Source organism: Aethalodelphis obliquidens, unplaced genomic scaffold (genome assembly GCF_003676395.1).
Source record: "Aethalodelphis obliquidens isolate GAN/ISIS:26980383/991018 unplaced genomic scaffold, ASM367639v1 scaffold130, whole genome shotgun sequence".
Classification (NCBI taxonomy): domain Eukaryota; kingdom Metazoa; phylum Chordata; class Mammalia; order Artiodactyla; family Delphinidae; genus Aethalodelphis; species Aethalodelphis obliquidens.
Genome location: NW_020838074.1, coordinates 936,229 through 950,078, shown reverse-complemented (window position 1 = coordinate 950,078; position 13,850 = coordinate 936,229). Strand labels below are relative to the sequence as shown.

Here is a 13,850-nt window from a genome sequence, read left to right as displayed (position 1 = left end):
TTCGTGCCCCGGTCCGGGAAGATCCCACATGCCGCAGAGCGGCTGGGCCCGTGAGTCATGGCCACTGAGCCTGCGCGTCCGGAGCCTGTGCTCCACAACGGGAGAGGCCACAACAGTGAGAGGCCCGCATACCGCAAAAAAAAAAAAAAAAAAATGTCTCTAGACATTGCCAAACGTCCCTTGGAGGAAGGCAAAACCATCTCTGGTCGAGGGCCACTATTATAAAGTGATAGGAGGATAAAGTTCAAAATTAGATATTCATAAAAAAAACTAGAAGATTGCAGTCACAGAGGTATCAATTTGATTTTTTGCATTATCTCAAAGTTTCTCCAAAGATTCACATTTTCCCAATGGAATAATTCCCTCAAGGTACAAATGACACTCCAGAGACAGGAAGAAAAGTTCATTTTATTGTCCAATCATTTTCTTAAAAAAATTTAATTTTTGATAAAATAAAACAAACTTTTAGTACCATAGAAACCTTTCAACATGTACAACGACATATTATTACTATGTACAACTTCAAAAACAAATGCTGCCAGCTCCAAGTAAAGTGATGTTGAACACCCTGACTACACATAAGCTGTAGGAAATTTCCTAGATGGCCAATGTTTTCCTTAGCTTGGAAAAAAAAGTATACAATTGAAAAATATAAATAAGACCTTCAATCAGTTGAGAATCATAAAAACACTTTCTGAAGTTCAGTCATCTGGATCTTGGGGAATATGTAGTAGTTACGAGAGTTCAACAATTAAAATGAAAGCCTGTGGATATTGAAAACTGAGTATTCCGGGAGAGGTCCTGTAGGTTCACAGTCGGTCTATCAAAAATAAAAGCTATTCTTATTGTGGTGGAACTTGGTATCTGGCTCATATACCATTCTTCACCAGCTCATGGACTCCATTCTCATCAATGATTAAAGGTGCGTGGAATTCTTTATCTGCCACATAACTTTCTAGTCCCTACAAGAAGGGTTGAAATGAAACACAGTTAGAAAATTCGTGGACACTAATCATGTAATGCTGGACTTAATGGCTATATAATAATGATAAAGCATGAATGCCAAGTTGGGTTGAGATACAGAATTTACAAGTCAATAAAAAATCTGCTTAGTATACTTTTTAAACTGGGCTTAATGACCTATTTATGGAAGCATAAAACAAACAACAAAAAGAGGGAAAGTTATTCTGATTATAATAAAAGTTTTAAAGTTAATAAGATGATAATCATTCTTCCTTATAATCATCACTTAGTAGAGTTAACATTCTAATAAGCAAGGTGGCTGTTTCTGATGTTAGAAGTGAACAATCTGACAAGGATCTCCAGAAAAAAATATTACATATTAGAATAAAGGGGTCCCTACATCCCCCAGTCTTAAAGGTGAAAGTACTAAGCATATGAACAAAACAGACCCACTGAAAGGAAAAATTACATCACACTAAAAAATGACAGATGATTTACCTAAAAAACAAGGCTTATTTTTTAAAAGCCCATTGCATTTCAATGTGTAGGTGAAATGAAGTAAACAATAAACATTCTGTTCATGGCAACTAATGGACAGATGCAAAGCCATAACAGGAACTCTCGAAGAGAAGGTTTCTCATTCTCAGGACGAGCTCCTCAGGGCAGGGCCACTGGAAAATGATGTTATCTTCTCTAAGGACAACTCTACTTCAACATAAAACAATATCACAATCCTACTTCTGAAAGAATAGGGAAAAAAGCAAAAAGCAAACTTACTTCTCCAGCATAGGAGATAAGAGGAGAGATTTCACATTGTATTGGTACATCATTGGCATCCTTCAAGCTAAGAAAAAAAATCAGACACAGTAAAGATTCTGCTTCCCATGTTACTTGCCAGAGCGAAGATACAGACCATAATTTCCCTCTGAGAAACCTGCAGATAACAAAATTCTCCTAAACAAATAGAGCAGGTCCTACCTTCATGATCACTTAATTCCCTGAGGAGTAAGTTAACATGAAATCATCATGGTCCAAAAGACACTATCTGGGGTAATCACCAGTAGCTCTTCAAAGTACTTCGCCAACATTGACACACTTACCCCCTAACATACATATCATTTTTTATCATTTCCAAATTTTAAGTTCATAGACAAGGGACTAGTTACTGAGTACACACTGTGTTCCAGGCTCACTGCAAGGCATTTTGAATCCTTCGTATTTGATTTTAACCCCTGCCACAGCCTTGCACGTTACATACTAATGTTGACCAACATTCTAAAGCTGCACTGTCCAAGGCAGCGGCCACAAGCCACATATGGTTATTTAAACTTAGACTAATTAAAATTTTAAAAATTAATTAAAAATTTAAAATTCAGTCCCTCAGTCATAATAACCACACTTCAAGTGTTCTGTAGCCATAAATGGCTAATGACTACCAAATTGGATAGCACAGATACAGAACATTTCCTTCATTACAGAAAATTCCATTGGACTAAAGGGTCAGTTAAATTATTTCCCAGTACAGCCCAAATCTCCTAGATTAGCTGAGCTGATTTATTCAATGTTTCAAGGTGCTTCTCGGCTACTTTCACCAAGGTCCCTTTTTTAAGAGCTAAGGCAGAATGCACCCAAGTGAAGGCAAGGCCAAAGTCACCACTTGCTTCCTCTAGATCACGTTCTAACATTTACAGCCACCTGCGATCCTGAGTTTCTAAATTACGTAACACAAAGTCAATAAACAGTGCTTTTAATATGCTTAAAGTCACTAACTTCACTAACTTTGGTGGAGTCAATAAAATCAGAGGGCTTCTGAGGTTAGCCACACCCAATCTTTCTGTCAACAGAACCATTTAGTGAGCCTTCAAGGCACTCTATACCCTACTCCAACTCACTTGTCCTGCTACTTCCCACTCAAACCAGCCCAGACACACGCACTTTAGATTATTCCAAGTCATTCTCAGCTATGGTCCCTTTAACTATCCAAATCATACCCACCCTCCAAGACATAACTCAAGCCCCAACCTTCCTTTGACCAATGCATTTCATAGTGATTGCTCTCATTCAGTTATTTATAAAAAAATAAATAAATTTATTAGACATGTGATAAGTCACTGCCTCCTAGGGTAATTATTATTTATACCACACATTTAACACATACTGCCTGATGATGTTACTTAACTTTTATGTATGTGCATCTTGAATCTCCCAGTAGGCTGTAAGAAATGACTTATTTCTCTTGTGTAAGCTACTTCAGCACCTGGGATACTAACAGTACTGAAGGTCTGTGTGCAGGCCTACAAACGCTTGCTGGCTGAATGAATAAACGAACTATGAGGGTAGACGGATGGCAGACTAATTCAGGTAAAAGATGAACTAAAAGATAGAGCACATATCTCTCCAGCCAGAGATGTAGATATGTATCAGATTCTATCAAAAGAGCTCAAGAGATCTGGTCCAGACCCTCTGGGGCAGCTTGGAGTCCTATAAAACCAAATGGGAAAATGAGGACCCATTCCATTGATAAGATGTATATAACCCAGCCCCACCTGAACCCCTAAAGGATTTGGTGTGCCGGGAACTGAAGGTGTTTTTGAACCGGAGGAACACATAGCCGACCTGAATATAACTTCCCTTCTAGTACCACAAAGATACCAAAAAAAAACTAAGAAAGTTGGATGCCCGAGAGGAGAAAAGAGAGGAGCTCCCGTCACCAAATGTAAAATCTCAGGAGATAGGCAAATCAGCCCCCAACAGCCCTGTCCCCTAATTCTTTAGTCAAGCATCCTTCTGGTAGCTAACACTGTTGAGTAGGTATTCAGGTAAAAAATAAAAATAATGTCATTTTGTCAAAATTCAGCATCCTTGCTTCCATTCTTTCAGAATACCTCCAAGCTGTTTCTTCCCTCTTTTATAAAAAATACTTTCTTTCCATCTCTCATTTTTAAGTAATCTTTTCTACTCTATGAGGGCATCCTTTAATGCTAAGAATTTCAGCAGGACCTATTTCTAATTCCATGATCTCATTTGGGGCCAAACTTTGATTTCAGTTTAACTATTCAACAAATGGTTAAAATGAAGTAAATTGGGATGGGGGGGAGTGTGAAATAAAAGAACCCAAACAAGAACTAAATAATGTTTAAAACTTTTTGTATCTTAACTGAGATAGCAGGATGTTGTTTTCAGCTCTATAATTAAGAAGCTGTTTCACTTTACAGGTTAAAAGCTATGGTTCAATCAGAAGGAAATTTAGGGTCAAAAATTTATTTTTTTAATTGTAAAAGCAGGTTGCTTCCACATATTAAAGACGATGGATGGGACAGAAAATGACAAAGGGCACTGCATCCCAGCTGCCATGGCATGAGGGCAATAGTTAGCTATGGCTGCTATAAGAAACTAGCCAGCTCTGTTGAGTCCACTTCCTTGTCTCCAGGCCCACATCCCAGAAACAATGACACTCACAGGGACTTGTCTCTACAGGGCAAAGATGAGTGGCACAGGCAGGAAAAAACATACAGATGAAACTGACATCACTGCCACTCTATTTTTGAGAAAACCCCCATCTCCAGATCCTTGGCTATGTACACATTTCCCAAATTATCTTACAAACTTAAAATTCAGACTAAATCTTATTACTTTTAAAGTGTAACAAGAATACCAAGCTGATTCTTTAGCTATAAAGATAATGGCTTTTTCAAACTCTGTCAGTACCCAAACAAGAGAGGATACATGCTACTTCTAGCTAAAAATTATCAACCATTAAGACAAAAAGACACTTTCTTTAGAAGCAGGAAATAACTGACTAAAATTAACACAGAGAGACGAAAAATGGAGCTGTTACTATGAGAATAAATCAAAAGAACAGTTTTCTCCACGTTAAGAGCCATCAACTATGTCAGGAGCAGTTAGCCTTTATACTGACAGCATATATCCAATTTGATAAGACACATCTGCAGAATGTTATTTTTATCTAGCTTATGCTAAAAGGGGTAGGTTGGGATCCAAATTTGTTCTCCCTGGCCTGTAACCTGCTCTAGATTTTATCTTTTACTTGTTAACTTGTCACTACAGGCTCAAATACCTATGGTCAAATTCTTTAGAAAAGCATGCTCCCCATTTCCAGCATGCACTGAGATTCTGAGTTAGTGTCATCCAGCGAGATACCTGCCACCAAATAAGCAGTACCCCCACCAAAGCTTCAATCATCCACCCCCCGCCCCCCAGACCACCAAAAGGCAGAGAGCACTAAACTACAATGCCAGTTAGTATGGAGGGAAGCACAGCCCCATCACCATGCACTGCAGGCAGGCTGGTATATTTACTTGTGATTGACATCAGCTGTGATGGTCTCTGACTTTCCATTTGTAGCACTGCTATGTAGGAACAAATAAGCATTAATGGGAAAGGAAACATACCAAACAATAAAAATGAAGTGGAACTGCAAAATATACTTGACTGAAAGGCATGTATTTATGGTAAACTATAAACTTGGCAAAGGAGATCTGAGGGGGTAAAAAAAACGAAAAACAAAAAACTCAATGGTCAAAGATGAAGCATGAGGACAATATGACATGGCACAGAGCAAGCCTGTTGACAAGACAGAGCCTGAAAGTAGCCTTGGACTGCGAGACAGTCTACTACTGCTCCTTCTTGTAAAAACACAGTTATGGACCAGTAAGTTCCAATGCCCAATGTTCTAACCTTTACCAAGGCATTCTAGCGCTTTTGTGCACACAAACAATCTTTTTATCCCTTAAGAATATAAATTATACGGCAGAATGTTTTTTACAAAAGTATAGAAACATCGAATGATTTAGAAAGGGGGAATTCTAGGTGCCAAAAGAGGTTTTATCAAAAAACATAAGACGTAACTTACTTTATCTCACATTTGAATAGCTCCAAGGATCTTCTTTTTTTTTTTAATTCTAAAATCCTAAAACGTTTCCAAAGTTTGAGTATCAGTGAATGTAAGTAGCGTGCACATCCCTTCCTGGCACCTCCCTCAGCAATCTGAAAGTGTCATGGTGAGAACTGAAGTGCGCCTATGTCTCACAGGCAGCCTGTGGGTGGCAGGTCTTTTGAGGGTTGGAGGGCAGGGGCTCGTAGAGAGCACTTAAGTGAGGCCACAGATATATGGGCAGCAAAAATCAATCCTCTTGCGCTGTGGCATAGTGGCCTCTGATGGACTTTAACCATGGGGCACACCAGAAGAATTACCTTCTGACCATCATTCAGTAGGAGTCAGTTCACTGACACAGTAGAGAGGCATCCAAAAAACCAAGAGTTTTAGAAGATTCCTCTTTAAGGGGAAGTAAAGCTATTGTTCTCTTTGTAACAGGCCAAGCCTTCATTACTTCACATCAGGATCTGCCCACATCAATACTTTGCTTTTTTTTAAGTTCTAGGAATACATCAGAGATAGAGGAAAAAGAAGTGCAAGAGGAGAAGCCCAGGAAGCATACACACAAAAGAGAAAAGGCATCAACCTACCGCGGAATTGCTGGGAGGCGAGAGCCATTTTCATCTATGAAGTGGCCCCCGGCATTGAGGACCCAGCAATGATGGAGGGACATCAAAGCATGCCTTGCAGTAGTGGGGTTGTCCTTCCCGTTCTGACTGTCTGCATTCTTCAGTGGGGAAAACTCATCTTCCCGTAATACTTCATACACCACAAACTTCCTAGAGTAGAACCATACAAACACTGCTTTATTATGAAATAAAACTGTGCACACAGCTTCTGACTCCTCTCTATATAGCTAAGCCTTTGGTCTTCAATTACAGTCTCTCTTAATCCAATTTCAAACGAATGCTGAAAGAAATAATGTTCATTCCTGGATGAAATAAAGTTGGAATTCCCTTCTCTCTGCAAAATGAAAAATTATTTCCAACCCCAACAATAAAATACTTCATCTTAAGTCAGATTAGAAATCTTAATACAAAAAGATCATATTAGTACCTATTCTGGAACAAAAAAACAGGCAAAAAGGGTGATTTAGAAACATATATAGGAAGATTACTCTTCTGCATTTTCATATTGGTCAAATTCTGAGACACAAATCTCAACATCAATGTGATCTTTAACAGAGAGCTATATAAGATAAAAACATGTTCACTGAAACATTTACTCAGATCAATAAGACATCCTAAACACAAAATGGGCCAATTCTCTATCTCAACCTTTTCTGTCTCTCAGCCAAAATAAGTGACTTTAACAATTTTGCAGGAGAGTCAGATAATAAACTAATTGAAATTTTTAAAAAAGTGCTCACAGGCAGGGCTTCCCTGGTGGCGCAGCGGTTGGGAGTCCGCCTGCCGATGCGGGGGACGCGGGTTCGTGCCCTGGTCCAGGAGGATCCCACGTGCCGCGGAGCGGCTGGGCTCGTGAGCCATGGCCGCTGGGCCTGCGCGTCCGGAGCCTGTGCTCCGCAACGGGAGAGGCCGCAGCGGTGAGAGGCCCGTGTACCGCAAAAAAAAAAAAAAAAAAAAAAAAAGTGCTCACAGGCAACTCAAACCATATTCTTGGATTGGTGGTTTCACACTAGAGGATGATAATGAGTCAAAACTATACACTCACAATCAAAATGCCATAACTGATATATATGCTGTCAACTGTTTTCTGAGAAGAGTGTTCTGCCTAGAAGAGTAAAGGGCAACGTTTCAAGACATACTTAATCTTACTGATGCGATTCGAAACATACTTTGCAAACTGGAAGATGTCAAAGACAAATTTTTCCATCTTTATTCCATTTGGTTTGTCTGGCTTAATTAACTGCCCCTGGGAATCCACATATGGAATCTTCTTTTGAGCCACATGGTGCTGCAACTGAGGTTCATAAATACTAAGTAGGAAAAGAAAAAAAAAAAAACGAAATCACTTTCCAAATTTAAAATGCCAGAGAATCTGATAATCCTACTCAGGAGCAAACGCACCCACAATGAGTACTAAGATTTCAAAGGGAAAAGCATTTGTTAAATTTCAGTTCATGTTTAAATATTAAATGAATAGATTTCCCTATTCATTTCCTTAAATTAAAAAAAAAATAAAATCATGATCTCCAAAATAAAAAAATACACACACAGCTCACACCAACATCTCTCCCATGAATTCCATGTCTTTTATAAAATGTTCCACTCTTCGTCCCAACTTTCCCAACTGAGATACCATCAAGTGTTAGATGGAAAGATGAGTATTTATAATTACTTGGATGAATTAATAACACAGCTACAAAAAGCATAGTGGAATGGGAAATATTTTGGGACTGGAGTTGAAATTCTAAAGTAAACCTGAAAATGGAAATCAAAAGAAAGCTGGAGTAGCAATTTGCATATCAGACAAAACAGACTTTAAAGACTATTACAAAAGACAAAGAAGGACACTACATAATGATCAAGGGATCAATCCAAGAAGAAGATATAACAATGGTAAATATTTATGTACCCAACATAGGAGCACCTCAGTACATAAGGCAAATGCTAATAGCCATAAAAGGGGAAATCGACTGTAACACAATAATAGTAGTGGACTTTAACACCACAATTTCACCAATGGACAGATCATCCAAAATGAAAAAAAAATAAGGAAACACAAGCTTTAAATGACACACCGAACAAGATGGACATGACTGATATTTATACGACATTCCATCCAAAAACAACAGAATACACTTTCTTCTCAAGTGCTCATGGAACATTCTCCAGGATAGACCATATCTTGGTCACAAATCAAGCCTTGGTAAATTTAAGAAAACTGAAATCATATCAAGAATCTTTTCCAACAACAATGCTCTGAGACTAGATATCAATTACAGGAAAAAAACTGTAAAAAAGTACAAACACATGGAAGCTAAACAATACGCTACTAAATAACCAAGAGATCACTGAAGACATCAAAGACAAAATCAAAAAATACCTAGAAACAAATGACAATGAAAAGATAACAACCCAAAACCTATGGGATGCAGCAAAAGCAGTCCTAAGAGGGAAGTTTATAGCAATACAGTCCTACCTCAAGAAACAAGAAAAATCTCAAATAAACAACCTAACCCTATACCTAAAGCAATAGAAGAAGAAGAACAAAAAAATCCAAAGTTAACAGAAGGAAAGAAATCATAAAGATCAGACCAGAAATAAATGAAAAAGAAATGAAGGAAACAACAGCAAAGATTAATAAAACTAAAAAATGGTCCTTTGAGAAGATAAACAAAATTGATTAGCCAGACTCATCAAGAAAAAAGGGAGAAAACTAAAATCAACAGAATTAGAAATGAAAAAGGAAAATAACAACTGACACTGAAGAAACACAAAGGATCATGAGAGATTAATACAAGCAATTATATGCCTATAAAATAGACAACCTGGAAGAAATGGACAAATCCTAAGTAAAGCACACCTTCTGAGACTGAACCAGGAAGAAATAGAAAATATAAACAGACCAATCACAAGCACTGAAATTAAAACTGTGATTAAAAGTCTTCCAATTAACAAAAGCCCAGGACGAGATGGCTTCACAGGTGAATTCTACCAAACATTTAGAGAAGAGCTAACACCTACCCTTCTCAAACTCTTCCAGAATACAGCGGAGGGAGGAATACTCCCAAACTCATTCTATGAGGCCACCATCACCCTGATACCCAAACCAGAAACAGATATCACAAAAAAGGAAAACTACAGGCCAATATCACTGATGAACAAAGATGCAAAAATCCTCAACAAAATACCAGCAAACAGAATCCAACAGCACATTAAAAGGATCATACACCATGATCAAGTGGGGTTTATCCCAGGAATGCAAGGATTCTTCAATATACACAAATCAATCAATGTGATACACAATATTAACAAATTGAAGAACAAAAACCATATGATAATCTCAATAGATGCAGAAAAAACTTTGGCCAAAATTCAACACCCATTTATGATAAAAACTTTCCAGAAAGTAGGCACAGAGGTAACCTACCTCAACATAATAAAGGCCACATATGATAAACCCACAGCCAACATTGTTCTCAATGGTGAAGAACTGAAACTATTTCCTCTAAGATCAAGAACAAGACAAGGTTGCCCACTCTCACCACTATTATTCAACATAGTATTGGAAGTTTTTAGTATTTAGCCACAGCAATCAGAGAAGAAAAAGAAGTAAAAGGAATCCAAATCAGAAAAGAAGAAGTAAAACTGTCACTCTTTGCAGATGACATGATACTATACATAGAGAATCCTAAAGATGCTACCAAAAAACTACTAGAGCTGGGCTTCCCTGGTGGCGCAGTGGTTGAGAGTCCGCCTGCCGATGCAGGGGACATGGGTTCGTGTCCCGGTCCGGGAAGATCCCACATGCCGCGGAGCGGCTGGCCCTGTGAGCCATGGCTGCTGAGTCTGCGAGTCCGGAGACTGTGCTCCGCAACGGGAGAGGCCACAACAGTGAGAGGCCCGCGTTCTGCAAAAAAAAAAAAAAACTACTAGAGCTAATCAATGAATATGGTAGAGTAGCAGGATACAAAATTAATGCACAGAAATCTCTTGCATTCCTATACACTAATGATGAAAAATTAAGGAAACACTCCCATTCACCACTGCAAAAAAAAGAATAAAATACCTAGGAATAAACCTACCTAAGGAGACAAAAGACCTGTATACAGAAAACTATAAGACACTGATGAAAGAAATTAAAGATGACACAAACAGATGGAGAGATCTACCAAGTTCTTGGATTGGAAGAATGAGCCTGTGAAAATGACTATAATACCCAAAGCAATCTACAGATTCAATGCAATCCCTATCAAACTACCAACTGCATTTTTCACAGAACTAAACAAAAAATTTCACAATTTGTATGGAAACACAAAAGACCCCAAATAGCCAAAGCAATCTTGAGGAAGAAAAACTGAGCTGGAGGAATCAGCCTCCTGGACTTCAGACTATACTACAAAGCTACAGTAATCAAGGCAGTATGGTACTGGCACAAAAATAGAAATATAGATCAGTGGAACAGTATAGAAAGCCCAGAGATAGACCCACACACCTATGGTCACCTTATCTTTGATAAAGGAGGCAAGAGAATACAATGGAGAAAAGACAGCCTCTTCAATAAGTGGTGCTGGGAAAACTGGACAGCTACATGTAAAAGAATGAAATTAGAACACTTCCTTACACAAAAATACTCGAAATGGATTAAAGACCTAAATGTAAGGCCAGATACTATAAAACTCTTACAGAAAAACATAGGCAGAACACTCTATGACATAAGTCACAGCAAGATCCTTTTTGACTCACCTCCTAGAGAAATGGAAATAAAAACAAACAAATGGGATCTAATGAAACTTAAAAGCAAAGGAAACTACAAACGATGAAAAGACAACCCTCAGAATGGGAGAAAATATTTGCAAATGAAGCAACTGACAAAGTATTAATCTCCAAAATATACAAGCAGCTCATGCAGCTCAATATCAGAAAACCAAACAACCCAATCCAAAAATGGGCAGAAGACCTAAATAGACATTCCTCCAAAACAGATAAACAGATTGCCAACAAACACATGAAAAAATGCTCAACATCACTAATCATTAGATAAATGCAAATCAAAACTACAATGAGGTATCACTTCACACAGGTCAGAATGGCCATCATCAAAAAATCTACAAACAATAAATGCTGGAGAGGGTGTGGGGAAAAGGGAACCCTCTTGCATTGTTGGTGGAATGTAAATTGATACAGCCATTATGGAGAACAGTATGGAGGTTCCTTAAAAAACTAAAAACAGAACTACCATATGACCCAGCAATCCCACTACCAGCCATATACCCTAAGAAAACCATAATTCAAAAAGAGTCTTGTACCACAATATTCATTGCAGCACTATTTACAATAGCCAGGATATGGAAGCAACCTAAGTGTCCTTCGACAGATGAATGGATAAAGAAGATGTGGCACATATATACAATGGAATGTTACTCAGCCACAAGAAGAAACGAAATTGAATTATTTGTAGTGAGGTGGATGGAGCTAGAGTCTGTCATACAGAGCGAATTGAGTCAGAAAGAGAAAAACAAATATCATATGCTAACACATATATATGGATTCTAAAAAAAAGGTTCTGATGAACCGAAGGGCAGGACAGGAATAAAGACAGAGACATACGGAATGGACTTGAGGACACGGGGAGGGTGAAGGGTAAGCTGGGACGAATGAGAGAGTGGCATGGACATATATACACTACCAAATGTAAAATAGACAGCTAGTGGGAAGCAGCTGCATAGCACAGGCAGATCAGCTCGGTGCTTTGTGACCACCTAGAGGGGTGGGATAAGGAGGGTGGAGGGAGACACAAGAGGGAGGGGAAATGGGGATATACATATGCACATAGCTGATTCACTTTGTTATACAGCAGAAACTAACACAACAGTGTAAAGCAATTATACTCCAGTAAAGATGTTTAAAAAAAAAAAAAAAGAATAAAGCTGAGTAACTTTTTAAGAAGTAGTCATCTTAAATGTCTAAAAAGCAATCAAGTGAAGAATCAGATATTGAGAATGTCCTTCATTTAAAAATCTGGTGTGGGCTTCCCTGGTGGCGCAGTGGTTGAGAGTCTGCCTGCCAATGCAGGGGACGCGGGTTTGTGTCCCGGTCCGGGAGGATCCCACATGCCGCGGAGCGGCTGGGCCCATGAGCCATGGCTGCTGAGCCTGCGCATCCGGAGCCTGTGCTCCGCAATGGGAGAGGCCACAACAGTGAGAGGCCCGCGTACCGCAAAAACAAACAAACAAACAAAAAAAAAACAGATGTCTGCATCGACCTCCAGAAATTCTGGTTCAGTAGATGTAGGGTAGACATCTGTATTTTTTAAGGTTTCCAGCTGTGGTAGAGAGAGGGTATTCCCTTTCTTATTCTTTGCTTCTCCAGAACCTAGCACAGTTGGAGGGAGGGAAGTAAGAGAAGAAGAGGGAGAACTGCTTTGGACTCCAGTTAATGCACTGAGGAGAATGGACTACTACAAATTTGCACTCGATGATATATCGTACTGAAAACAACTACAATGTCAGGTAAACTTCCATTTGATAAAGATGCTCATCAGAAAGGAAGATGAATCATGTACGATATGGACTTGAAGTTTCTTCCTACTTCTCAAGTGACTTAGCTTCGGATTAACAATAAATAAAAATTTTTAAAAGCCCCCATCTTGCCCATACTTGACAACATCTCTCAGAAACGGTACAGTGAAGAAATGGTTGGCAATGTTCCCCGCATTGAACAGCAGTCGTCCATCTGAGCTTCGTTTTTGAGCCGTAGACAGAGAAATCTCACTATATTCTACCACCTGGTATACTCCATCCACTTGGCAAACCACTCCAACTGGTTCTGTAGGGTTCGTTTTCTCTACCACCTGCCCACCAAAGGAAGACAACAGTAGAGAAAGAAATTTAATCAGGCGCTGCATTGGAGATCTGTCATTTTCCAAGACCACATTTACAATTTTACTTACTTTATCTTTAAGGTATTAAGTCAAGAGGAATCTTTAGATAATCATCTATCTGAGAAGAGGTAAATTATCTCCCTCCTATTTATCATCTAACTAAACTGTACAGTAGAAATTCCATCATACACATAGGGCCCAGAAGAAATCACACTGGACTGGGAATAACTAAATGAGGAGTCTATGTCCCCCCGAATATGTTTTTATTACTGAATTTATCCTTAACCACACTCAACTACTTTGAGAATAAATGAAACAAAATCTGAGATTCACAAAACAAGAGAAGTAAGGCATTTTGCCTCTCATTTTGCACAAATCAATATTTCATTTGAAAATGGTGTTTCTTTCATTTTCATTCATGAATATATATATATAATATATATATTATAATATTATATATATATTATATATATTATATATA

At 38.5% G+C, this 13,850-nt stretch overlaps 1 protein-coding gene across 10 annotated transcripts in view; it reads right to left on the bottom strand.

Annotated features, from left to right (window-relative positions):
* Positions 1-388: 388 nt before the first annotated feature.
* UAP1 (UDP-N-acetylglucosamine pyrophosphorylase 1) overlaps positions 389-13,850 on the bottom strand; it is a 38,247-nt gene continuing 24,785 nt past the window's right edge. Inside the window, exons 6-12 of one of the 10 annotated variants that reach the window (XM_027099223.1) lie at positions 13,146-13,339; positions 7,659-7,799; positions 6,451-6,639; positions 5,837-5,893; positions 5,283-5,333; positions 1,741-1,807; positions 389-962 (exon numbers count right to left, since the gene is read on the bottom strand). In XM_027099223.1, coding sequence (XP_026955024.1) covers positions 870-962; positions 1,741-1,807; positions 5,283-5,333; positions 5,837-5,893; positions 6,451-6,639; positions 7,659-7,799; positions 13,146-13,339 — 792 coding nt within the window. In that variant the 3' untranslated portion in view covers positions 389-869. Of the gene's footprint in view, positions 963-1,740; positions 3,445-5,282; positions 5,334-5,836; positions 5,894-6,450; positions 6,640-7,658; positions 7,800-13,145; positions 13,340-13,850 lie in introns of all 10 variants that reach the window. The other 9 variants (XM_027099221.1, XR_003431205.1, XR_003431206.1 and 6 more) reach the window with 9 other exon arrangements.